The sequence below is a fragment of the Haliotis rubra genome, unplaced genomic scaffold (genome assembly GCF_003918875.1).
Source record: "Haliotis rubra isolate DU_JTF1 unplaced genomic scaffold, ASM391887v1 Scf1489, whole genome shotgun sequence".
Lineage (NCBI taxonomy): Eukaryota > Metazoa > Mollusca > Gastropoda > Lepetellida > Haliotidae > Haliotis > Haliotis rubra.
The window spans coordinates 87,269-114,926 of NW_025765435.1; the positions used below are offsets into that span (position 1 = coordinate 87,269).

Below are 27,658 nucleotides of genomic sequence, written 5' to 3' on the forward strand. Positions count from 1 at the left end.
ATGAGATTTTAACCAATTCGAAAATGTTAAGTTATTCATACATATGATTCTTGAAGACTAAAAGAGCACAGTTATTTCACTTAACTTCAACATGAAATAGGAACTTAGAAACACAAGTGTTAATATCAATTATTGTATTTAAGTACTGTCAGAAACATAAACTTTATGAAAGCAAGACATGTAAGATGTTAATCAATAGAGGAGACATATTCAACAAGCATGAACAAGTATAAAATATCTTTGAGATGCCCCCTTGAGCCTGTACGCATCACTAGCATTTCATGCGAGGTGAGTCGACGGTCTGTTGTCATGCCTGGCTGGGCGACCTAATTGTCATCTATAGTCGGATTTATTATTTTCTGTAACTATTATTTTTTCTAAGTTTTGTCCGATTTTACGAGTAAACATGCTTTTCTGGATATCCTTTTACGCATTCCACTGAACGCCCAGTTGTAGTCGTCACACAGACCCTGAAGCAAATATATCAATGACATCCCATGCAAGTCTAGAAAATGTGGCAAGTCTAGATTTCCACAGCTTCAGGCTGAAAATGAAGAAAGTCTCAGGCCTTTTTATTATATTTTGGGTTTTGTTTTCACTATTTGTTTTTTTTCTGTAAAATATGTTCATTTCAAAGACTAGTTGTTAGTCTAGTCCAGTTGGGCCGATGTGGGTTATTTCGACATATGCTATTTGCAATTGTGTAAATTTTAGGGATACAGAGTAACAGCCAGTGTTTTTTTTCTATTTCCGACAGTACTTTAAGAACATGGCAAAGACACCAAATAAAAGGGCAGGGTTCTGCACTCTGCTAAAAATGCTTAGGGGAAGCATTACTTGCACATAATCATCAAGGACTGCCAACATCTGAGACTTTTCTCCCACATCACATTGTGAAATACCCGGTACATGGAATGCTGTAAGGCTGCCTGCTATCCAACTCACTCACTCTCAGGGGTGTTGGGGTACGTTATAGTCTGTTTGCAGTGAAAACCTACCGATGAATTTCACTTTAAACAAGAAAGTAAATCAAGTAAAGTGAAATTAAGATTGCGAATCCTCATAATTTTACCTTGCCAATTGAACATTTGAATCTCAGAATTTTATTCATCATAGAATAAAAGTTGTTTAACAAACGATCATAGATTCAAATCGCTATTATTGGTTTGTATTACAAGGGGTAAGCGCAGTAGTTGGAACACTGAAACAAATGCACGTGCGGTACGTGATGAGCGTTAACTTAGACCAACCCTACTTGCTCTCGGTGTTTCATTTAATGTGCATACCCCCTTGTAATACAAACCAATAATCACGATTTGAAACTATGATCGTTTGTTAAACAACTTTTATCCCAAGTATAATAAAATAAAGATATTTAAATGTTCTGTTGGCATAGTAAAAATATGAGGATTTGCAATCTTAATTTCACTTAATTTGATTTACTTTCTTGTTTAAAGTGAAATTCATCGGTAAAATTTTCACTGCAAACAGACATAACGTATAGTGAGTGTTGGATTACAGGCAGCGTATACATGTACACAAAGAACTTGATTATGCATTTGTGCAAGGATAGGTTTTCAACACATACTTAAAACTTCTGGTCACCACGATGAAAAAACACGAGTTTTTCTGACCGGCATGATCCTTCGACTCCCCCCCAAAACAACAAAATGATTGGAATCCATGTTTATTTTATGATGTCAAGTGAATATTGACCTATCATTCGTAGAAAGCCAGGCGCTCTTCGAAACGGAGTATGTCGTAATTTGATATATACACAAAGAACCCCTATATTTTTGCAATGATAGGTTTACAACAGGTACCTAGCACTTCTCTTGGTGACCACGATGGAACAACGTCTGACCCGTATTGATCCTTTGATCCGTATGATGATTGTAATACATGTTGATTCTATGATAATTGCTAATTTAAAAAAAAAAACACTGATTTTTTTATACAAAACCACGTTAGTACAAGTATGGCCATGGAATTTTTAATGTTGAATTTATTGGCGAATGCGAACATTCAAAGTGTCATTTTGCGTGTCTTACACCACTCAAGGTCAATACCGAGTGTAACCTCCGTGTGACTGTATGACAGCCAGCACCCTCCTCCTCATACCCCCTGTAAGCCTCCTGATCCTCTGAAGGGCCAGTCTGCGCCATTCCTCGAGTAAAGCAGCTTCCAATTGGGCCAGGTTCTGTACAGGAGGGGCGGTGGGGTAGTCCAGTGGTTAAAGCGTTCGCTCGTGACGCCGACGGCCCTGGTTCGATTCCCAACATGGGTACAATGTGTGAAGCCCATTTCTGGTGTCCCCCGCTGTGATATTGCTTGAATATTGTTAAAATATTGTTAAAAGCGGCGTAAAACCATACTCACTCACTGTACAGGAAGATCCCTTGGTTGCAGACGATGACCAATGATGTCCCAGATATGCTCCAAAGGGTTAAGATCGGGGCTCATCCAGTCGTGAGATATATCAGGGGTACTTAACTAAGATCTTTGTGTATATCAGCACAAATATCGCCACGTTGCAAGTGTCACTCACGAGCGGCACCGTTTCCCACTGTCACTGACACCGCCGTTTAATGGAAATGATCGGAAGCCATATGACCGCTAACTTGGAAGCCCATCCTCAACATCCGCGGAACGTGACCAGGCGTTTCTAGAGGAGTGGACCTGGATTGTCATTGGGATATGATCTACGCCGTATAAGCAGATGTTTGACCAATCATAAATGTATGACCCATCATGCATGGTTTTACGCGACGGGCAAGTGTGCGTCCACTACGTACATATACTAAACAGCAAAAGAAACGCAAGTCTGGCTTTTTGTCAAGTTTTTGAATAGAAGACATCCAAAATCATGTCTAATCATTTATTCTATAGAAAACACTGTCAATTTAACAGCTAAAAGTTGCTGTTGACATTGAATTGCAATAAGTTCAAACTGATCACAGTCCGTCAAATGGAGTTAACCCTGAAAGCGAAAAGTGACAGTCTCTTTAGTAGCGCGTATAGCCACCTTGAGCTTGCACACAGTCCGTGCAACGTGGCCTCATTGTGTTCACTAGAGTCTGAAAGAATGCCTGAGGCAATTGGTTCCGCTCAAACACCAATCTCTATTCCAATTCTGCAAGTGTGAGTGGCTGTCTACCTGCAGCAATCCTCTGTCCAATTTTGTCCCAGAATGTTCAATGGGAGCCATATCCGGGGGAAAAGACGGCCATAGAAGAACGTTAATGTTGTTCTGAGCCAGATAATCCATCGACACCCTTGCTGTGTGGAGGGCTGCAAACGTCCCTGGCGTTGTTGACGTGCCAAAATTATCCCCACATATGGCCTTCGGCAGTGGATTCCAGCAGCCCGAAGACGACGCCTAATCGTATCGCTTGACACTGCTCCCCTTGACCCCAAGAACTAAGGCTGCTGTTACTGTTGCTGCTTGAGCTCGGTTCCTTAGATGAGTGACCCGGATGAACCGATATTGCGCATGAGTTGTCATCCGTTGCCGTCCGGTACGGGGACGATCAACAGCAGCCCCGGTTTGCTGATGACGTTGAGCAGGTTGTGTCATGGTGGTAAGATGACAGACCAATTGCCTATAGCTACAGCGGTTGCAGAGCTACTTCCGTGCAACTTTCCAAAGGCCATTCCCCTCTGCTCAGTCGTTAGTCTAGGCTTCGTTTGTGTGGCGTGTTCATATCCTAGCGTCAATACTGAACTGTTTTTTGACACAAACCGTTATAAAGGATACCTCAGAGTGAAATGCATGCTTTTCATCCAGAACCGTCGATGCACGTGCTAAAATTATGGTTTTGCTGCACTGTTGGTGTGTTTGTGCGAATGGTTCGTATGGACGTCAAATTGCATGACACCATCTCATCTGGGATCATTACGTCACTTTACCATAAACGATCCATAAACATGAACGCTTACCTTCATGAGATTTCGTTTTTTCGAAACTCTCGTTTTTTGCTGTTCAGTATATGTAGAGAATGGACGCAGAAAAAGCGACAAAAACATTTACAATATTATTCCTTGTACCGACAACACATGACTTTGCTTAGTGTTTGTTTGTACTTCCGTTAGAGCAGTTGCGGGCGGTGGGGTAGCCCTGGGTTCGATTCCCAACATGGGTACATCGTGAAGCCCATTTCTGCTGTTCCCCGCCATGATATTACTGGAATATTGCTAAAAGCGGCGTAAAACCTCACTCACTCACAAGAAATTATCTAAGGCTCTAAAGAAATTATTGAAACGCACAGTTCTCAGGACCGTTACTTCACAGGAGCCTCATATTGTCTGCTAGGATCCCCAAAACTAATAATTAGTGGTGCACGGGACCCCCAGGTTTGTGAGTCGAGGTAAAACCCTGCCCATGATTGATGAAGTTATCTCAAACGCACCTGTTGTCTTTGATGTTTGCAGACCGCCTCCGTGGTGTAGTGGTTAGAGCGTCCGCCCGGAGAGCGGAAAGTCGCGGGTTCGATCCTCGACCGCGTCATACCAAAAGACCTTAAAATATGGTACTTGTTGGTCCCTGCCTGGTGCTGGGCATTAATGGGTACAACAAGGACTGGTCGGCTCGGAGTCAGTATAATGTGTCTGAGTGGGGTATTCATGCTTCACTGCGACATGGTATCTCAGTGGGCTAGCACTATAAAACCAGCTTAAGTCTGGGCTAGTACAAGCAGCCGCACATACACATACACAGCATGCATGCACGTCGTCATATATGAGCGAAATATTCTCAAGCACGACGTTAAACCCAATTTCACCTCACCTCACCTCACCCTTGATGTTTGCCAGCTGACAGTGCACAGCCATCAATTCTTGTTTGTTTTGTTTGTTTGTTTGTTTGTTGTTGTTTTTTTTGGGTTGTTTGTTGATTTTTCTATTCGGGGATTGGCGCTGGGGTTGCGTAGTGGTTAAAGCGTTCGAACATCTCAAGACCGGGATTCCATTCCTCACATTGGTACCATGTGTGAAGACCATTTATTCAGTCCTCAGTCCTGATTTTGTTGTTATATTGGCGTAAAATCACATCACTCTCTCATTCACTCAATAAAGGATTAAGGCAGATTTATCAATGATTTATTTTCTTTATTTGCCAGATGGTATACGGGTACTTCGGACGAAGGCGCCCTGATAATACTCCCCTACTTCGTGACCTGAAAGTATAAACACGAGTGAGTGAGTTTAGTTTTACGCCGCTTTTAGCAATATTCCAGTAATATCATGGCGGGGGACACCAGAAATGGGCTTCACACAATAACACGATGAATAAATACTTTGTTTACAGATTTGACGTCAGGGGATTGGCATTTATATTACTCATTTTCTTTCGCTGACTGTGTGGTACAAATATTGACTCAGTCGTATTGTCATCGTATTCCAGTTGCTTTGATCGATGTTCATGCTGTTAATCACTGGATTGTCTGGTCAAGATTTCATTATTTACAGACCACCGCCATATAGCTGGAATATTGCCGAGTGCGGCGTGAAACTAAACTCACTCATATCCTGATGTGATGTTTGTGCTCTGGTAGGTTTATGGTTAAGACTCGATGATGTACATTACAGATGGCCGTCATAGAGCTGTAATATTGCCGAGTTATACAACAAACAAACTTAATATATATATATACTTTTGATAGAACCTAATTATTCCTTATAAAACGACCGCCTCCGTGGTGTAGTGGTTAGAGCGTCCGCCCGGAAAGCGGAAGGTCGCGGGTTCGATCCCCGACCGCGTCATACCAAAAGACCTTAAAATATGGTACTTGTTGGTTCCTGCCTGGCGCTCGGCATTAGTGGGTACAACAAGGACTGGTCGGCACGGAGTCAGTATAATGTGTCTGAGTGGGGTATTCATGCTTCACTGCGGCATTGGTATCTCAGTGGGCTAGCACTATAAAACCAGCTTAAGTCTGGTCTAGTACAAGCAGCCGCCCATACACACACACACGCGCATGCACGTCGTCGTATGAGCGAAATATTCTCAAGCACGACGTTAAAGCCAATTTCACCTCACCTCACCTTATAAAACGTTAAGGCTGTATTCCCTTATTAAGTTCAAAAGCCGTGAAATAACTGGAATACTGTTCACAGTGACGTCATACTCACTAACTCACCGACGTTACGGACGAGTAAGGAACTCAGGTCGTCTGTGCTGCCTATTGCGAGGAGAGTCCATCTGTTTGCGGGAAGAGTCCATGCTATTCCTAGGAGAGTCCATCTGTTTGCGAGGAGAGTCCATCTGCTTGCGAGGAGAGTCCATCCTGTCACGAGGAGAATCCATCCTGTTACGAGGAGAGTTCGTCCTGTTGCGAGGAGAGTCCATCCGTTTGCGAGGAGAATCCATACGTTTGCGAGTGTGTCTTCGAAACTGCTCACCATCTTCCTTCTCATCTTCATCATCATCATCATCATCATCATCATCATCATCATCATCATCATCATCATCATCTTCATCTTCCATCAGAGTTACTAAGTACTCCAGTGTGTGGTTTAACATGGCAACTGTGAAAATGAAATGTATTGTGGTAAGTATTATAAAACCTTTCGACCCATGCTTGCCATAACATAGGACCATGTCATCGGAATTGCTTAGGTCGACGCGTATTCTATGAATCAGTGGATTGTCTGGTCAAGACTCAATTACATAAAGGCCTCAGTCATATAGCCGGAAAACCTCCCAGTGCGTCATTAAGTGACTGAGTATGGTTTTACGCCGCTTTTAGCAATATTCCAGCAATATTCCAGCAATATCACGGCGTTGGACACCAAAAAATGGGCTTCAGACATTGTACCCATGTGGGGAATCGAACCCGGGTCTTCGGCGCGGCGAGCGAACGCTTTAACCACAAGGCTAACCCGCGTCGTTAAACAACAAATAGACAAATATAACCTGATACATACTGTCTCCAATGGCTGCAACGGTCTTATTTCGCGCCTCCAACGTCTTTATTTGCTTGCAATACGTTGTGTTTTCAATGGAACCCCTTAAAACGAAAGGCGAAGTACTGTTTCAGCCAAACCACTTGCTTCTTCCCGAGACAGGGGCGAGGGGTAGCCTAGTGGTTAAAGCGTTCGTTCATCACGCCGAAGGCCCGGGTTCGATTCCCCACATGGGCACAATGTGTGACGCCCATTTCTGGTGTCCCCCGCCGTGATATTGCTGGAATATTGCTAAAACCGGCGTAAAACTAAAGTCACTCACTCACTCACTCACTAGACAAAAATAGAAGTGGAACACTTTTTATGTATAGACGACTTCTTCAATGCAAAAGCTGCGACGTTTCGGTGCAGATACTAACACCGTTATCAAGCTTGCCCACGTGTTCCTGTTCATTATATCAGCTTCTAAGTGCCATCTAAAACCGTCTATGCAAAGTCTACAGTCCGTTTGAGTCAGAAACGGACCGATGAATTGCAAATTTTATCATTGTACAAAATTGCCACATAAATATAAATAGTACACATGTTTATCATTTACTAATACCCAACAGCTTTCTTATATTTGAAAATTTTCCGGACTCCAACAAAAAAGTTCTTTAAGAAACTATCATTAAAATTTTGACACAGTTCACTATTTGTTACGAGGGAGTGCAGAGAAAGGGACGGCCTGGTGTGCGAGAAAGGATGGAGACGGCACAGCACAGGCTAATGAATCAATAACTTGGTGGGCACGTGCTTCTCTAACACCTGGCTGTCCCTTTCTCTGCACTCCTCCCTCGTAACAAATAGTGAACTGTGTCAAAATTTTAATGATAGTTTCTTAAAGAACTTTTTTGTTGGAGTCCGGAAAATTTTCAAATATAAGAAAGCTGTTGGGTATTAGTAAATGATAAACATGTGTATATTTTTATTTATGTGGCAATTTTGTACAATGATCAAAAACTAAAACGACACATGGTCCATAGACAACTCGGCGACTGTCCTCGAGTGCAGGCCCTGAAGAATACCGTACAGTCAAGTGGGTGTCCACAAATAGTTTCTGAATCTTTTTATGTTTTAGATCAAGGTGTTAAAGAGATGATGGCAAGATCGACTTTACTGTTGATCATCGAACAGATCTCAAGTCAGAGTTAACAAAGCACTGCCTGCCTTTATTGTTTTTATTGCGAACTACCCGTGAAGGTCCCGGTTAAAATGAACCTTCAGTAACCCACGCTTGTTGTAAGAGGCGACTAACGGGATCGGGTGGTCAAGCTCGCTGGCTTGGTTTACACATGTCATCGGTTCCCAATTGCGCAGGTCGATGCTCATGCTGTTGATCACTGGGTTGTCTGGTCCAGACTCGATTATTTACAGACCACCGCCGTATAGCTGGAATATTGCTGAGTGCGGCGTAAAACTAAACTTACTCACTTACTCACGAACTTACTTTTTCCTTCCAGTGTTGAGGATACCGCCACCAGCTTCTTCATCAGCATCTCTTGTTGTCGCAACATGGTTTTAACACCCTCCGCAAGGAATGTTTCAACTCCCTCAGATATTTCTGAAAACGACACCGCTCGTAGTTCAAATGCCTTACATTCAGTGTGGCAAAGGGTTTAGTGGGGTAGCCTAGTGGGTTCGAGTCCCCACATGGGCACAATGTGTGAAGCCTATTTCTGGTGTCCCCGCCGTGATATTGCTGGAACATTGCGGCGTAAAACCATACTCACTAACTCAGTGTAGTTAAGTATATTTCCTAAACTTAATATAGCATCTATTGTTACACCAGAAGTCGTTTATCATAATTATCATTGTTATTGTATATCATTCAATAACTATCATCATCAGTCATAACTGACACTGCTGTTCTCATAACTATTAGGGTAGGGTGGCCTGGTGGTAATAAAAAGAGAATGTCATCACTTAAAGAGTTGGTTCTTGAAACGTTCAAGCTGGCTTCTGTCATTAACGTAGCCTGTGAGGGCCTGGAAGATGACATTTCAAATAATTGGGATGAAATATAGAAATGGTTCAATGATTATGTAGACCTGGGGCGGTGGGGTAGCCCAGTGGTTAATGCCTTCACTCATCACGCCGAAGATCCTTGGTTTGATTCCCAGCATGGGTACAATGTGAACCCATTTCTGGTGTCCCCGCCGTGATATTGCTGGAATATTGCTACAAGCGGCATGAAACTCACTCACCCACTCACCTCTCTCTGCAAAGCCCTAAAGTATAGAAACTTGCCTTTGTTGACTTGTGTGTTGTTCTTGGTTTTCGTAGCTGCATCCTGAACACCTCCGGGTGATTGTCCAGCTATTCCTTCAGCCGGTCCAGGTTTTCCTCGAGAGTGACCGTCAAGTTCTACAGAATGTCCAGCGATTCCATGAGAGTGTCTAGCTGCACCTTTAGAGTGTCCAGCGATTCCTTGAGCTTGTCCAGATATTCCTGGAAAGAAGCAAACCACAACTATACACAAGAGAAGAGTCAGCGGACAAAACATGATGCCTTGCATATCTCCCAGGGGTCTGTGAGCCTTGTCCAGCAATTTATACCTGAACCGTAATGGCTTTCCGTGTTTCACCTGGGAAATGAGCAAGCCACGTATCACATTGAGGTTATGAAGTGGATGCTGTGATTAACTCAGACGTAATTCATATAAACAAACTAATTACTATACACAAAGAACTTAGTTATGCACCCCCTGACATAAAGCTCACGGTTTAATGAGCCACGAGCCCTTTGGAGTATATCTGGGACATGATTGGTCGTCGTGTACAACAAAGGGATCCTCCTATACAGAACCTGGCCCAATTGGAAGCTGCCTTACTCGAGGAATGGCGTAGACTGCCCTTCAGAGGATAAAGAGGCTGACGGGGTATGAGGAGGAGGGTGCTGGCTGTCATACAGTCACATGGAGGTTACACTCGGTATTGACCTTGAATCGTGTAAGACACGCAAAATGACATTTTGAATGTTCACATTCACACAAAAATTGAACATAAAGATTGCTGCATCCAAAAATCATTTTTCTAAGATCAGTGATAACTCGAATTTAGTTGGGTGTTTTTCACCTATAAAGCCTACTTTCTCCATGGAACAATATTGAAGTTGCATAAAAAAGATCCTCGGCGCATGTTAACGTTGTTAAGAATATGTGAAATATTACATTTTGCCATTATAATGTCATCGAAATTGAATTTTATTTAATGTTTCAATGTTTTATTTGTTATGATTTGAGAGGTGAGGTGAAATTGGGTTTAACGTCGTGCTTGAGAATATTTCGCCCATATGACAACGTGCATGCGTGTGTATGTGTATTTGCGGCTGCTTGTACTAGCCCAGACTTAAGCTGGTTTTATAGTGCTAGCCCACTGAGGTACCATGCCGCAGTGAAGCATGAATACCCCACTCAGACACATTATACTGACTCCCGAGCCGACCAGTCCTTGTAGTACCCATTAATGCCGAGCGTCAGGCAGGGACCAACAAGTACCATATTTTAAGGTCTTTTGGTATGACGCGTTCGGGGATCAAACCCGCGACCTTCCGCTCTCCGGGCGGACGCTCTAACCACTGCACCACGGAGGCGGTCCGATTTGAGAGTGAAATATTTTCCATACATGCAGTTTCAAACAAAATAGACGCTTATGTATACACTCAATTATCTGGTCTACACTTGGCCCAGATTCGATTATTTACCGTGGTTCTATGGTAAGAGTTTGACTAACTAGCAAATAGTTATACCAAATCTCTATCCACAGTGCCACACAGTTATTGTTCTACGATTGCCTTCTAACCCGTGAAGATCCAGGTTAGAATTGGTCTTCAGCAACCCATGCTTGTCTTAAGAGGCGACTAACGGGATCGGGTGGTTATACTCGCTGACTTTCCCAGTTGCGTAGATCGATGCTCATACTGTTGATCACTGGATTGTCTGGCCCAGACTAGATTATTTACAGACCACCAACCAGCCAACGATCGCCTTGTTGATAGCTGCTTCTGTCTGCCATGGCAAAGTGTACCTATATGACTTCAATGATTTCTCACGCTGCAAACTCTGCTTACGGTTAATGGCATCTGCCAAAAAACATCTGACACGTCCAAGCAACTAACCTTGTAATAATAGTCGGTATTATTATTGTTCTCATTATCCAGTGGGGCACCAACTACACAATGCTAATAGGTATTCTCGGCCCAAACACAAACAATTTTCCTGGATATCGTTATGGTAATAATACTGGTATAGGAACGTTAATGAATATTTTGAATACTTTTCATACTTCAGGTGTTTGACGTCAGTACGTCAAACTTTCTTTTCTCAATACGTTAATTTCATAACCATGTGAAAAGATAAAAGTAACTTGAAAAATTCACAAAAGCGACTGTAGTTAAAACGAATATGAATTTATGGTGACCAGAAGGAAACACGTGTGTGTATTGTGCGAATTTCTTTTATAAATATTATATTATTTTGATACATCTGTACTTATTAAAACTAGAATCATGTAAAATATTCCTTGAGTGCTACCCGTGAAGTTCCGGGTTACAATTGGACTTCTGCAACCCATGCTTGTTGTAAGAGGCGACTAACGGGATCGGGTGGTCAGGCTCGCTGACTTGGTTGACACATGTCATCGGTTCCCAATTGTGTAGATCGATGCTCATGATGCTGATCACTGGATTGTCTGGTCCAGACTGAAGTATTTACAGACCGCCGCCATATAGCTGGAATATCACTGAATGTGACATTAAACAACAAATCAACCAATCAACCAAACAACAATGTGTGAAGTCCATTTCTGGTGTCCCCCGCCGTGATATAGCTGGAATATTGCTAAAAGCGGCGTAAACCATACTCACCCACTCACTCACTCAACTACTGGCTGGTACAGCCCTGCGTTGACGCTTTACACATTTTCATACCAATTATAACAGCTCATGCATGTATAGTTTACACATCACAAACGCCGAGTCACCGGTAAGGCAGGTTATGCTTACCCTTTCCGCGAACACCCGGTGTCATCATATGATTTTCATGGCTATTTTGACCTTCACAGCAATTGGAATCTGTTTCTGAGGACAGTTAAGACTTGGTATTCTTTTGCAAAGTCGTTCTATATTTACCATTTCACCAGGCAGTCTCTCGAAAATCAAACGTCACATTGTAAAAGTAAGCTTTTATGTGTAGGAGAATGTCCGAAAACTCCCGATTAGTTTTGCACGTGAAGTAGGTTCGACGCCGTAGGCTGAGAACCTGCTTCACGTGCGAAACTAATCGCGAGTTTGAGGACTTTCTCCTACTTAAAACAAAGTTCGATTACTTGTTCGTGCGCATCTTATGTCTATGTTACTATCAAATGCTTGCCATGGTCTGGAAACGTGTGTACACCTCGCCTAAACGCAGCTTAACACGAACAAAACTACGGGAGTGTTAATCGCATGAAAATTGATAACGGCACGTGCATCATTCATTTTTTGCTTAAACTGTTGGTTTGTTGGGTTCATAATGGAAACCTCTGATTCAGATATGGACATTTTTATTACGCAAAACATTTTTTCTCGAAATTAAGACTGACTGACTGACTGAGTTTAGTTTTACGCCGCTTTTAGCAATATTCCAGCAATATCACGGCTGGGTACACCAGAAATGGGCTTAACACATTGTGCCCATGTGGGGAATCGAACCCCGGGTCTTCGGCGTGACGAGCCAACGCTTTAACCACTAGGCTACCCCACCGCCCCTCGAAATTAAGAAGTTGTAATCAATTCTGACTTTGAAGATTTACTTAATACCACTATTTCAGAACCAAAAGACACTCCACGTTTTCATTTAAATGTTGACGACATTTCCTCTGGTTCAGCTGATTACAATTGTTTTACAAACGTAAACCATCTGGGCCCCTTCTACAGAAGCAACTGCAGCCATTGGTTCCGGAAATAGTTACTGCTGAAAATAGATCCCGTTTTGCCAAACCGTTGACAGATTCTGACTTCAGTAAGTTATGTAATTCATGTTATTCTACAAATACTGAAAACAAAAGTAGGTGGGCTGTCAGACTCTATCAGGCATGGGTAGACGAGAGGAAAGCAAGAGAAGGTCCTAGTGGTTTTGACTTAAATTCAAACATTTTGGAATTAGCAGTGAATGAAGGTGAATTGAACAAAACATTAATGTATTTTTTGACGGAGGTCAGGAATCGGAAGGGTCAAGAATATCGGGGCAATACACTGTATGAGGTTATTGCCACATTTCAATACTTTATTCGTCGGAATGGAATTCACATAAACTTTTACGAATCTCCCTTATTCTCCGGACTTAGAACTGTTTTGGACGCCAAAATGAAATCTCTAGCGCAACAGGGAATTGGGATTGATAAGATACAGGCTGCTGTGATAAGTGTTGAACAGGAGGATGTGTTGTGGAAAAAGGGAATTTTAGTTGAGGACACCCCTCAAAAACTCCTAGACACTCTAGCGTATCACAGAAATCTAAGGGTGGGACCGAATTCACAGTTCTTCCTGGCCGATACCGAAGATGGGTGTAAAACTCTTAGGTACACAGAGGATGTTTCCAAAACAAACAGAGGAGGAATAAAACACAGGCGCATGGAAAAGAAATCAATAAGCATATCCGTCAACAGAGAGCGACCTGAGAGATGCCTAATTCGTCTCTACCAAAAGTACATAATAATAAATAGTATTACTATCATAATATTACATGTGAATATTTTAGTTTGATTTGATAATGTTGTTTAAAAATACTTGATTTTGGTCTCGCTCGCTGGTTAGACCTGACTGGTTATCAACGTACGTTAAACCCAATCTCACTCTCACTGATATTTGGTATACACAAGAAGGCATGACATGTGCAACTGTCAGAAATAATTAATTCTATTTTTGTCTTGGTTTATAATATTGGAATTACTGTTACAATGTAGTGGCATTATTGTAAATTGTCATTGAATGGGCAAGATGATATCTATATTACAAATTCTTATTTCTCTTTTAGGCCTAGAGATGGCAAGTGTTCTGCTTTCTAACTCCAACCACTCAGGTTTGTGAAAGATAACACGTGGTTTTCTGACTGTCCTATTGGTAAACATCCTTTGAGAGGAACAGTCGGGCGAATATGCAAACTTGCTGGGTTTGCAGGATTCTTCTCCAACCACTCTCTGAGAGCAACAACAGCTACACGTCTCTACGACGCCGGTGTAGACGAACAGCTTATTGCAGAGAGGACGGGGCATAAATCTGTAGCCATTAGGAGTTACTAGGTGTGTTAACAGTTATTCTTTATCATAAACTCGCCCCCAAAAGACGTTTTACATCAATAGTGTTTTGGGCGAAATATAATGTAACTACTTTAAATATAATTTGTCGGCACAAATGTTCCACATTTCAATTTTTTGGGCCACGTCCTTGTGCATATCGATTTATAAACAGCAATTCGTCTGCCTAAGATTATTTTATTCAAACTGTCGCCTAAATTTCAGATAGTAGGCTTTGCCTATATTATATTTACCACAAGGTCCTTAATATAAGATCATGATATGCTTCTGTGAATAATGTTCACGTCTTCCTAACGCAGAGAACATCATATGAGATGGAGGCCCGGGTTGATGACATAATACAGAGGAAACGCCCATCTGTCACAGCTGCAGCTACAGTCACATCCACGACATCGTCGCCCACGTTCTCGGTCTCCGCCCTCCATCCGCCCACCCGCCACTGAACATGCCACTGTAGTCCAACATGGAACTTCTTCCCGCAAGATCTTCAACTAGTTTTGAAAGATGGTGTGACTCTGTCTCTTAAATTTTGAATTAAAATATAATGTTATTTGTGTTCTTATTGATATGTGCTATTTTTCCAAACCACTGTCATAATGTTTGCGTTTAACAACCAACTGAATGAGGAATTGTTGAAACGGTTAGATCCCATTTTCAACCAACCAAAAGCTGGTTACTTAATGACGTCATGCTGTCTCCATCAGCTGTATTTCTGCGATCAGTTTTGGTAACATGAGAACGTTGCATACTATGGAACAGAGACAGCTCGGCTTACTATTAGAGCGTACACATGACTATGGGAGAGTAGACTTTAGTTACACACTGTGGGAACCTTTCCCTTAGTTTGTTTAACTAACAGCTTTTGCAGTTAACATGAAAATTTACCCTCTTGCTACTAACATCCACATAACTTAGTTTTAACTTTGGTTAGGGGCTCGTTTTTGCATGTGCCTCTGGTGGACAGGATATTCACGCCCATTATCATCACTACTGCACAAGAGTACATAGACACATGCTTATGGTTTCGTCTAATTCCTACAATGGGGTTATCTCATTATGTAAAAGGTTTTGTCGTTTTAATTCTGATAATGACATTATTCACCTATAAAAACTATGCAGAATGGAAATTTGCAGAAGGCAAGAAAAACTCATAATCTCATAATCTTGGAGGGGCGGTGGGGTAGCCGGTTAGGTCCCATACTGCCTACAGTTCCAAACTGCCTACATCTCAAACTGCCAACAAAAATATTGTAGGCAGCGTGGGAAATGATTTTTTGCCCTGTAGAATAATGGAACAGCCCAATTATCAATGAAGAAGGGGTGTGTCGTTTGGAGTAAAGTAGTAGTAGTTATTTGCTTTATTTAATGTCGCACGCACAACTAAGGTATTTCGGCGACGGGGTAGTACAGTTATTTAGAAATGAGGAGAACAAAAAATAGAAATTTTGAAAGAGGGGTGTTACTAAAAAAACAACAAAACCAACAACTGAATATTAAGGGAAATTTGAATGGGATGCCAAATTTAAAAGGTAAGAAGAAATATGAAATAGGTAAAGAGTATTAGAGATTTTGAATTTAATATAGATGTGGTGTAGTAAATGGTTATTATTATTGTATTTTTTAACCAACCCATGTTTAGAAACATATTTAATGATAAATATATAAAAGGTTAAAGAATGAACTTGATAAAAAGAGAGAACTGATTTAAAAAGTTAAAAAAAAGCCTTAAAGGTCACATGCAACGTAAAACACAACTTTGCAGATTCTGATACCTTTCGGTATGGACTTACCGAAACAAATCATCAAAAATGCAAATTCAACTTATAAAGTTGAAAAATAACGCGATGAAAAAAACCGCGCAAAATCGGAGTTCAAACGTTTCATTAATTTTCCCCCGACTTTTCCGGGGAAAACTGGTTTCAACAGCTGGGCTGCGCTCAAAGCACGTGCGCAGTGAAATAGGTTCGCGCAGCGGGTTGTCCGGTGAATACTCGGTGAAGGCTTTGGTGTGAGCTATTTTTCTAATGTTTTGTTGATATCTCACAGGCGCGAGCTTTTTATATGTTATGACAGTAAATTAACTGTTTATATAATTTCATTTGTCTATTTCACCACACGTTCTTCTTACCGAGTCACTTTCTCAGTTCGATACTTGAAAGCAATGTCATTATTTAGCGTTGACAGAATTTCTAACTGTGATATAGATATGTCGTTGTCACAGACAAAACGTAATGTCTTGTTTTATTGACACCTGTGTGTCTGCCTGCCTGTCTGCTAATGGCAATATTCAATACACAACTGCTATCACTGACCACATGCAATTTGAACTTAACACCAATCAGGCTATACACCATAAACAAAATGCATTGATTTATGGCCCGAGTTCGGTCTCTGTCACATTATGTAATTACACAGACAGGCAGGTGTAATACTTGAACACATGACATGTTATGATGTCTGTTGATTGTAAAATGTTATACACAAAAAAATGAGCATGTATTTACAAAACCCAACATCTCTATATATACACATACAATGAGCCGTGAGGGCATCTGCAAATGAACCAGCCGTTACACTTGAGTGCACACCCACCCGCTCTGACTGGGTTCGGTATCCCGGCTGCTTCGTTTCTTGGGAAGTAAACCCAAGTACACAATATTGCACTTTTGATTTGCGATTGTACGCTTATAATTTTGTTTATATGTTTTTTCATAACCAGCAATGTATATTATATGTCATGAATAAGTGATAATTGTGTTATAATTATGTTTGATTTTTTGGTTGCATGTGACCTTTAAACAATCCTATAATCTCCCGGCAAACTCCAGTATCTTCACAGCAGAACTCGCAGCCATAGTTCAGGCCTTGCAAACAACATCTGACCAAACAAACACTACCATTTGCATTTTTTACGGATTCCTTAAGCTCCATACAAGCTCTCAAAACTTACTCTACAACAAAAAGACCAGATCTAATAAATAACATATACAGAAGAATACTATACCACCAAAACAAAATAATCAAATACATTTTATCTGGGTCCCGTCACATATCGGAGTCCATGGCAACGAAATGGACATCCTTGTCAGTTGTGTGTAATTGTAAAACCAGTAAAAGACTGTAAAACCAGTAAAAGACTGTAAAATTTATCAGATTTTCAAGATATATCCATGTCTCCATGTAAAGACGTAGAATTCTCAGAATGATAAAACAAACCAACACTTGTCATTTTTTAAACTTCTGTAGGCAGAGTGGGAAGACACCATAGAACAGGTCAGTTCATTAACCAAGTAACTGGTCAAGTTCATTTTAGCAGGGGTAGAACAGGTCAGATCGGTGTATTCCCATTAACTTCACTTCCTGATCACTGGACCCTATCATGTTGTTTTAACCTGTAGGCAGTTTGGAACTGTAGGCAGAATGGGAATACACCGGTCAGCCTAGTGGTTTAAGCCTTCGCTTATCACCCCGAAAACCCGGGTTCGATTCCTCACATGGGTACAATGTGCAAAGCCTGTTTCTTGTGTCCCCCGCAGTGATATTGCTGGAATATTGCAAAAAGCGTATTTGGTACTCTGTAGAGCGATGGATCGGTTTGTCAGGCCAATCGCGTTAACTCGGCGACGTGTGTCGTTACGGATAACATCAGTCATTGATGTGTTTGGTCCAGTTTCGGTCACTTGCAGACAGTCGCTATATAACTTGGAAATTACCGAGGACCGTTTGCTGTTAACTTGCAGCAAAATGAGTTCGACCCCCAAATGTCGGACAGCAAAATTCAGGAATTGATATCTCAAGTTTTTGTTTTTGTTTTCTGTTTTACCCCGCAATTATCAACATCCCATGTGCATGAAGGCGGCCTGGAAGTAAATTGGACCAGACTATCTAGTGATTGACATCATGAGCATCGATCTACACAACTGGGATACGATGGCATGTGCTAACTAAGTCATCGAGTGTGACCACCCAATCCACTTAGTGATCGCTTATAAACGTGGGTTGTTGAAGATCAATTTTAACCCGGGTCTTCACAGGTAGCAACAATGTACGGAATTGGGATACGATGACATGTGTCAACCAAGTCAGCGACCCTGACCACCCGATCCCGTTAGTCGCCTCTTACAAGCACATGTCTCTGACGGCCAGTTCTAACCCGCGTCTCTGAGAGTCATTGAACTCGTCGGCGAACAAACATAGGTAACACCTGAAACCAGAGTTGACAACACCACAAATCCGTACAACACGACTTGGTCGCTTTATTCACCGAATATCGACATTTATCCAAACGGGTTGAGGCAGGACGGACAAGGCGCCACTAGACACGCAATGGGAATGCATGTGACTGGTACTGGCGACACTTTCAGTAAATCATCGATGAGGTTTCGTTCAACTGAAACAAAACATCAAATTATTGTCAACAGCAATGAGCCTTTTGTGTACGTTCGATATCGACTTCAAAATTTCAAATATACAAAACATCAAATTATTGTCAACAGCAATTAGCCTTTTGTGTACGTTCGATATCGACTTCAAAACTTCAAATATACAAAACAACAAATTATTGTCAACAGCAATGAGCCTTTTGTGTACGTTCGATATCGACTTCAAAATTTCAAATATACAAAACATCAAATTATTGTCAACAGCAATGAGCCTTTGGTGTCTGTTCGACATCGACTTCAAAATTTCAAATATGCTAAACTTTTGTCCTTACCCCAAACAATAAGGAAAAGATCAGAATTATCAGTGTTTATTGAGGATGACAAGGTCTCTGGCACTCCACGACAAATGCTACGGAATATATTTAGAACTAAGCTATTTCAGTATACATAACGTTCCATACAGAATATGTGTTGACAGGGCGGTGGGATTGCGCAGTGGTTAAAGCGTTCGCTCGTCACCTCAAAGACCTGGGTTCGATTCCCCACATTGGTACAATATCAAGCCCATTTGTCCCCCGCCATGATATTGCTGGAATATTGCTAAAAGCAGCGTAAAAGCCAACTCACTCACTCATGTTTTGAAAGCCATTATAACCCCACTGCAAGTAGGGTGTCTAGCACGTGTGGAATCTGACTAATGGGTTTGACCATATCGAGCCACCGATCGTCCGCTCTTCGGACAGACACTCTATCCACTGAACCACTGTATCGGTGCCGTCAGTGCGTGTATGACAGTTAGCATTAGAGTGAGTGAGTTAGTGAGTTGAGTTTTACGCCGCTTTTGGCAATATTCCAGCAATATCACGACGGGGGAAACCAGAAATGGGCTTCACACATTGTACCCATGTGAGGAATCGAACTCTGGTCTTTGCCGTGACGAGCGAACGCTCTAACCACTAGGCTACCCCACCGCCATGTTAGCATTAGAAATGAGGTGACATGAGAGCTAAACATTTTTGGAACAATATGTTGTCCAGTAGAGCTTGTAACGCAAAAACTAGCATCAAGGTTGGGATGTTTTGGAATTAAGAGCTTCCCGAAGCACGGCTTTGATTTATTTTATATATGTCTCAATTTGTAGCTAAGTGTCGGTTTAAAATGCATGAAAAGGGTGTTTATTGTATAAAAATGATGAATTCGTCCTGAAGCGACCTCGTTACACCCATTCCATTTTATATAGTGTTTAGGTCCAAGTAGTAACAATATAAACCAATCGTGAAGATCCGGGTTAGAATTGGTCTTCAGCAACCCATGCATGTCGTAAGGGGCGACTGACGGGATCCGGAGGTCAGGCTCGCAAATCGATGCTCATGGTTTATATCACTGGATTGTCTGGTCCAGACTCGATTATGTACAGACCGCCACCATAGTGCGGAGTTAAACGACAATCAACCAACGACACCATCGACCTATACCTTGATGCTATTTTCTGCATTACAAGCCCCGGTAGTGTAAGCCATGTTGGTCTATGTCATGATATGATCGGAATTGTTTCTAGACATTTCTCATCATTATAACCATGGTCTTTAGTTGATGTTAACTGTTTGAAGATCATACACTGACCGGCAGGTGCTGCTGATGCCACCACCATCACAACCAGCAACATCGCCAACATCAGCCCTGTTTTCATGTTGCTGCGGAAGAGATGCAGGCTTGTTTGGTGAAAGTAGTTTGTGATTCAACTGAGCTTATGAACCTGAGAAAATTGAAAACAAATTATAGATTTGAAAGCTTCAACAGAGTGGTGGGGGAGATAGGTGGTTCCCTCATCATACAAGGCTCAGGTTCACATCAATGCTGGCTCAGTTTTATTGGAAAGGTGACCAAAGCCGATGTCACTGACTGACTGACTGTGGTTTAACGCCGCTTTTAGCAATATTCCAGCAACATCACCGCGGGGGACACCAGAAATGGGCTTCACACATTGTACCCATGTGGGGATTCGAACCCGGGTCTTTTGCGTGACGAGCGAATGCTATAACTACTAGGCTACCCCACCGACTAAAGCCACCGACCAAGTATGGCGACTACTCAAAACACCTGTATCGTTTGAAAGGTGACAAAGCCAACGTCGGGTATGGCAATTAAAGCACCTGTTTTATAGAAAGGTGACCAAAGCCAACGTCGGGTATGGCAATTAAAGCACCTGTTTCATTGGAAAGGTGATCAAAGCCGACGTCAGGTATTGCGACTAGTTAAAGCACCTGTCGCTCATGGCTGATAAGACATGAGTTATAAATAGTGCACACAAATGGCATTGATAGTAACATCTATGAAAATAGAATAAACTGCTTTTATGTGATAAAGATTTTGGAATATCTTTTTCTATTTTGACAATACAATGAAATGTGACCCACATTGGAGTGTTTCTACGACAAAAGCTGGTCTTCAGCCCATACATGTATTTAGACATAGAGTCCGGACAAGTTGATTGCTTACATATTAGGTAGCTGAGAACCAAAATTGTGTGGACATATATCCACTGATCAAAACAAAATATCATCTTTATGACACTACAGTGAACCCTGGTTATATTGCCGCCGGTTATAATGCCACCCTGGATATAATGCCATGTTTTTGACAGAACGGATTTCCTGCCTTTATAATACCCAAGGACCCCTATCTGTCCTTCCTGGTTATAATGCCACCCTGGATATAATGCCATGTTTTTGACAGAACGGATTTCCTGCCTGTATAATACCCAAGGACCCCTATCTGTCCTTCCTGGTTATAATGCCACCCTGGATATATTGCCATATTTTCTCCTGGACAAACGGTGTTATTACAACCAGGGTATACTGTAGTTGCAATGCAGTGTTTGAAGCATAGCTTACAGTCGGATCATCACCATCATTAGATTACATAAGCTCGACGAAAAGGTAACGAATAGTTACTTGGTTACATCTCACTCCCCAGCAATCTGAGCCTGCGCTATGACACCTTCGGGTGGTCAGTTCCAATCACTTGGTGTATCACGTGACAATCAATCACTGGTTTGTCAAGTCCAGAATCCCGTATTCCAAGGCCACCGTCAAGTATATAGTTGGAACACTGCTGTGTGCAGCGTTGAACAACAAACAAATACAAGGGCATAAAACATATGCTAAGAGAAGAGCTATAACCAACTTACACTCCTTCGTAATCCTCACACGTCAAGCGACAAATGACGTTGTCTTTCTAATCTTTCAGCGCGTCTCATGAGCATGTTTAGAAATATTTACGGAAGGGAGATAGTGTGGCTAATCTGAAACACTGCACCATGTGGCAGCTGGTTTTGTTTGCTTGGTGTTTAACGCCATACTCTGGAATATTCCTTTCTGGCGGTGGTCTGTAGATAATCGCATCTTGACCAGACACTCACATCATGAGCACTTGTCTTTTTCAACGAGCCTAAACACCCGTTCCTTTTACGAGAAACATCAGTTTGCGAAAACCGTTTCTAACTTGGATCTTCACAGGCCCTATGCCCTGGTTTGGAAGATATACGGTACATCACAGGTATATCATAGCTGCAGTCTGCGAGAAGGCAGTTTGCAAACTGAGGTTTGGTTTGTACATTTATTATGTGCATTACGGTATTCACATTAACAGCACATGCTGGGCTGTGGGGTAGCCTAGAGGTTAAAACAAGTCGCTTGTCACGCCGAAGACCCAGGTTCGATTCCCCCCACATGGGTACAATGAGAGAAGCCCATTTCTGTTTTTCCAATTCTGATATTGCTCACTCACTTATATGCACACAATGCCTGAACGGTTCCCACCTGTAACGTCGAAGTGGGCTCAGTACGTATTTTTACCTCTTCAATGTTAAACATATTTTTGATGATTTGGTTGTGAATCGTAAGGAAGTAGGTGTCCAATTTAAATATTGTTTCTTCTCTTTTGTATGTAAGCGTGTAGTTTTACGCCATTTTTAGCAATATTCCAGCAATATCACGGCGGGAGACACCAGAAACGGGCTTCACACATTGTACCCATGTGGGGAATCGAACCCGGGTCTTCAGCGTGACGAGCAAACACTATAACCACTAGGCTACCCCCACTGTCCATGAGATGACACACTTCAGAAGAATTAATTGAAAAATTGTTTAACCCCCAGGTTAGCCCCTCGTCTTCTGGTCAATGTAAGTTCAGTGAAGTTGTTAGACCAATACCCAAAAAATCGTTTTCGATATCAAATTCATTCAAGTCGTGCAAGGCATGGTGTGACCGGCTGATTGGTAGAACTTTGCCGATTCTACCATCCATCTAGGTGAAGTAAGGATCGAGGTGAGGTATTGGGGAAAATGAACACCTGCTCCTGGCTCAAGTGTCCTCGACACCAGAATCCCTTCCTACACTCACACAGGGACGCGCCCCGCTGCAAACAGGTTGCCGAATTTAGTCGCCAAATTCATTCAAGTCGTGCAAGGCATGGTGTGACCGGCTGATTGGTAGAACCGTGCCCATTCTACCATCCATCTAGGTGAAGTAAGGATCGAGGTGAGGTATTGGGGAAAATGAACACCTGTTCCTGGCTCAAGTGTCCTCGACACCAGAATCCCTTCCTACACTCACACAGGGGCGCACCCCACTGCAAACACGTTGCCGAATTTAGTCGCCTCTTAGGACCAGCGGTGGTGTGCTGGGGACACATTCTACCCCACGGGCGAAGAGCTATAAACTTGACCCAGCACTCACCACGAGGAGGTTGCTCTTCACGAGGTGAAGACACATTCTACACGGTGTGCCCACGGCGCATTTTGGAAACGATGGCAGGCATCAACCAAATCTTACCAAAAGCGGCTGTTGAAGAGCAATTCTGAGAGATGCTGCTGATCTAGTCTTGTTTAACATAAACATCGGATATATCACGGATGTGTAAGATACTCAAAGATATGGTTGCCAATATGTTTAATGCTACAATTAACGACATACAAAGTTGTAATTCCTTATTATTTATTTCATGGTGTGACTCATTTTTGCTCACTGATGAAGAGGCAGGTGGTTCCTGGAAGTAAAGTATAAAAATGTGGAAACATTTGGATTTGAATGGTTCACTGACATTACAGAACGACCTTTGATATAGGATTACAGATAGAACAGAATTGTTCCTGTCTAAGGGAAGGAGTTTATCCTCTACAATTTTTTAATGGCCATCGTGTTTTGTACCAGCCGTTTAAGAAATCCATTAAATACCTGGTAAAGCCTGGATTATCTTAATCTACTAAACACCCTAATCTGCGATAATGTTGGTGACATAAATCCTGAGTATGTTAATCTTGTGAATGGCCTTGAAACAAGTCGCTAGTTTTAGGAATTCTGGTAGAGAAGAAAATATCATATACTGAAATGCTTATTATTAATGATAATAATAATTGCCATTTATAAAGCGCATGCTTCCACGCAATTGAGCATGATCAAGGCGCTAACACATTATTACCCTGGATAACCCCTCACCAATAGAAGGTGAGTGAGTTTATTTTTACGCCGAGTGAGTGAGTGAGTTTAGTTTTACGTCGCACTCAGCAATATTCCAGCTATATTGCGTCGGTCTGCAAATAATCGGATCTGGACCAGACAATCCAGTGATCAACAGCATGAACATCAATCTACGCAACTGGGATATGATGACATGTGTTCACCCAGTCAGCGTGCCTGACCACCCGATCCCGTTAGTCGCCTCTTACAACAAGCATGGGTTACTGAAGATCAGTTCTAACCCGGATCTACGCGGGTCTTACGCCGAGTGAGTGAGTGAGTGAGTGAGTTGGGTTTTATGCTGCTTTTAGCAATTTTCCAGCATTATCACGGCTGGTGATACCAGAAATGGGCTTCACACATTGTACCCAGGTGGGGAATCGAACCCGGGTCATTGGCGTGACAAGCGAACGCTTTAACCACAAGGCTACCCCACCGACCCTCACTAGAAGGTGAACAGTCATGACTTTTCCCACCGGGTACCCATTCACTATTGCATGAACAGAGACAATTCATGAACAAACTCACTTATAAGCACTTCAAAAAGTGAGCTCACATTTCGATAAACCTACACTAGTAACTGTATCCTCTAACTAATTCCGTAGCTTCCGTCATCTTATGCCCGCCCTCTTTCTCCAGTATTTTATCCAAATATTCTGTTGATGAAATAAATGTTCATCTATTACAATGTACTTCTTACCTAGGTCAGATCAACCCCCATGATCTGGAACTTTCATCTGCTTGTTTCTCAGGAGGAGGGGTATCAATCGGAGGGTCACTTTCCTGTGGAGGTTGGACAAGGATAGGTCCAGACGTGACAGGGGCAGGGGAGGAGGGGGAGGAGGAGGAGGAGGAGGAGGGCGGTGTCTGTAGTCATGGCGTGGAGGAGGGGGCGTCCCCTGTGACCATCAGGTGGGGGTGGAGGGGGTGTCTTCTGTGACCATCAGGTGGGGGTGGAGGGGGTGTCTTCTGCGACCATGAGGTGGGGGAGGAGGGTGTCTTCTGTGACCATCAGGTGGGGGAGGAGGGCGGTGTCTCCTGTGATGGGGAGGTGGTGGTGGAAAGCAGTTGCGTTGATCATTCACGTGTTTTTCAATCATAAACTTGAGATTGCTCAGCGAGCCTATGATATTCGAAACTGAAAACATTGAATAAAGAGGTAAATAGTCATGTTGTCAGCTTATTATTAAAAATCTCAAATTACACACACACACACACACACACACGCACACGCACACGCACGCACACACACAGCAAATTTATATTTAAGACAAAACAATACTTTTGCATCCTTGCATCTTGTAGAATTGAAATGAAATGCCCAACATAGGTCCAGATATCCCCCGTCATAAGCTTGTAACAGTTGGGTGGCGGCATGGCCAAGTGAGCTGTAGGTACCACATTGGGTGGATCGAAATGTAATTTCAAGCGAATGTAAATTATTTTCGCACAAGAGATTATTAATGTATTGAAAATTCCAGATGTTTTATTCATACAAACATTAAGGGTAGGGTTTTACAAACTATGCCCATTACTCATGTCAGTGTTTCTACACGGGTATGGTATCAAGATGAAGTTAAATGAGTGAGTGAGTGGGTAAGTGAGTTAGTGAGTGAGCATCTTATCGAGCAATATCACGTTGGGGGACACGAGGAGGTGAGGTGAAAAGATTATTTCGCTTATATGACGACGTGCATGCGTGTGTATGGGTATGTGCTGCTGTTTATACTAGCCCAGACTTAAGCTGGTTTTATAGAGCTAGTTCACTGAGACACCATGCCGCAGTTAAGCATGAATACCCCACTCAGACACATTATACTGACTCCCAGCCGACCAGTCCTTGTTGTACCCATTAATGCCGAGCGTCAGGCAGAAACCAACAAGTGCATTGTACCTTATTTTAACGTCTTTTGGTATGACACGGTCGGGGATCGAACCCGTGGCCTTCCGCTCTCCGGGCGGACGTTCTAACCACTACACCACGGAGGCGGTCGGGACACGAGGAATGGGCTTCACACATTGTACCCATGTGGGGAATCAAACCCGGGTCTTCGGCGTGAATTGTTCCATTGTGCGATCTTCACGGTCGTATGACATAATGACAATTACATATCTCTGCTATTTTCTGTGCGAAAAGGATATGTTTTTATCTAATATATATATATATTTATCACACTGCAGTTATGCACCTGTCATTAGGCACTTTAGGCACTTGCCTACGCTTACTTTGTTCGGCATTATTTTTACATGTGATATGTTATAGATTTAATATAGAACAAACTTCTTTTCATTCGTGAGTGCGAGTATATATATATATACTGGATGTAACAATGTAGCAAAGAAAACAACATAATTAACATAATAGGCTAGGGAGAAAGCTGATGAAGCCAGAGAGAAGACAAAGGACAGGCGTGGAAGCCAATGATGTACAAATGATAATGAGATGTTTATACAGCAGAGTTTATACAACAGAGTTTATACAGTAGTTTGGGCTTGGTGGATGAGTGCATGTTGTTTTCTTTGTTACATTGTTACATCCAGTATATATATACTTCCCCCTTCTTCATGTTCCATTATGCTTGACAACAGTACAAGAATCTGTATCGAAACGTCGCACTCACGAATAAAAAGAAGTTGTTATCCATAAAGTTTGTTCTATATTGTACTTCCCAACTTCTAAAATGTCACTCAAAGAAGTTATAGATTTAGTTTTCGAGAGAAGTCCCCCTTTCTATGAGCTCTACTTGGACGCCAACAAGGCGTCTTGCACTTCAAAAACAATTGCCAAGTATTTTAATTTTCAAGATCTGTGAAAGATGACACTCATGAGCATGCAACACCATATCTAGAATCAGTCAATTATGGAAATTGTTTGGTTGATCAGGAGAAGAAAGATTGTCATTTGTTCAATTTACCATCAAGAAATGAACGTTTCGATAACATAATTAGGACATAGATATCCTTAATATGTTCTCTATGATATAGATATAGCTACTTAAAGGCAGAAATTCATAACATGCTCATAAATGATATTTGTTTGAATATAGATTGAAGGTATTAGAAACCCTGCCCCCAAACAGAAATAATCCTTTATCTGGTGCGGGGCAGTGAGATACGGTTACTGCACCTCGGTCGAAACCAGTCTTTATCGTCAGACAGGACTCACTCTTTTGATCCATTTTCTGAGACGAACTTTCCTGTCTCTTCTGTAGATCCACCATGGTCTTTACCGTACCGACGAGGAAAGTCATGTCACGTCCAAGTGAATCTGAAAAATTCAATAACTCTTGATCAACATTTACTTACGTTCGTTTAGTTCAAACGGACGTTGACTCAACAACTGGATTTTCTGGTTCCTAGATCACCTGTTTGTCTGTTTTTTTCTACTGGCAGCCGTTTAATGGCAGAAGTACTGCTTTACTGGGTCGATCGGAAAAAACATATATTTTTATGCAAATTGCAGGGGTGGTGGGGGGGGGGTGTTGGTTTTTTGTTGTTTTGTTTTGTTGTTGTTGTTTT

General features: G+C 42.0%; 1 protein-coding gene and 2 long non-coding RNA genes across 5 annotated transcripts; all 3 read right to left on the reverse strand.

Moving 5' to 3' along the window:
- Positions 1–5,083: 5,083 nt before the first annotated feature.
- LOC124269956 (nucleosome assembly protein 1-like 5) lies at positions 5,084–11,997 on the reverse strand. 3 transcript variants are annotated; one of them, XM_046704958.1, is made up of 5 exons: positions 11,947–11,997; positions 9,193–9,393; positions 8,393–8,506; positions 6,138–6,525; positions 5,084–5,174 (listed from the first exon to the last, which is right to left on the reverse strand). In XM_046704958.1, the coding sequence occupies exons 1-4, from the start codon at positions 11,972–11,974 to the stop codon at positions 6,143–6,145; spliced, it is 726 nt and encodes a 241-aa protein (XP_046560914.1). In that variant the 5' UTR covers positions 11,975–11,997; the 3' UTR covers positions 5,084–5,174; positions 6,138–6,142. The 3 variants fall into 3 exon arrangements, with proteins under 3 accessions (XP_046560914.1, XP_046560912.1, XP_046560913.1); XM_046704956.1 differs by lacking the exon at positions 11,947–11,997 and having other exon boundaries at positions 9,193–9,547; XM_046704957.1 differs by lacking the exon at positions 11,947–11,997 and having other exon boundaries at positions 6,130–6,525; positions 9,193–9,547.
- Positions 11,998–18,469: 6,472 nt separating this feature from the next.
- LOC124269954 lies at positions 18,470–21,889 on the reverse strand. Its single transcript, XR_006896640.1, has 3 exons — positions 21,810–21,889; positions 20,243–20,375; positions 18,470–18,627 (listed from the first exon to the last, which is right to left on the reverse strand). It is a non-coding gene; the product is annotated as an uncharacterized LOC124269954 (long non-coding RNA).
- Positions 21,890–23,603: 1,714 nt separating this feature from the next.
- On the reverse strand, positions 23,604–27,410 carry LOC124269955. Its single transcript, XR_006896641.1, has 3 exons — positions 27,306–27,410; positions 24,840–25,277; positions 23,604–23,669 (listed from the first exon to the last, which is right to left on the reverse strand). It is a non-coding gene; the product is annotated as an uncharacterized LOC124269955 (long non-coding RNA).
- Between the last annotated feature and the right edge of the window lie 248 nt (positions 27,411–27,658).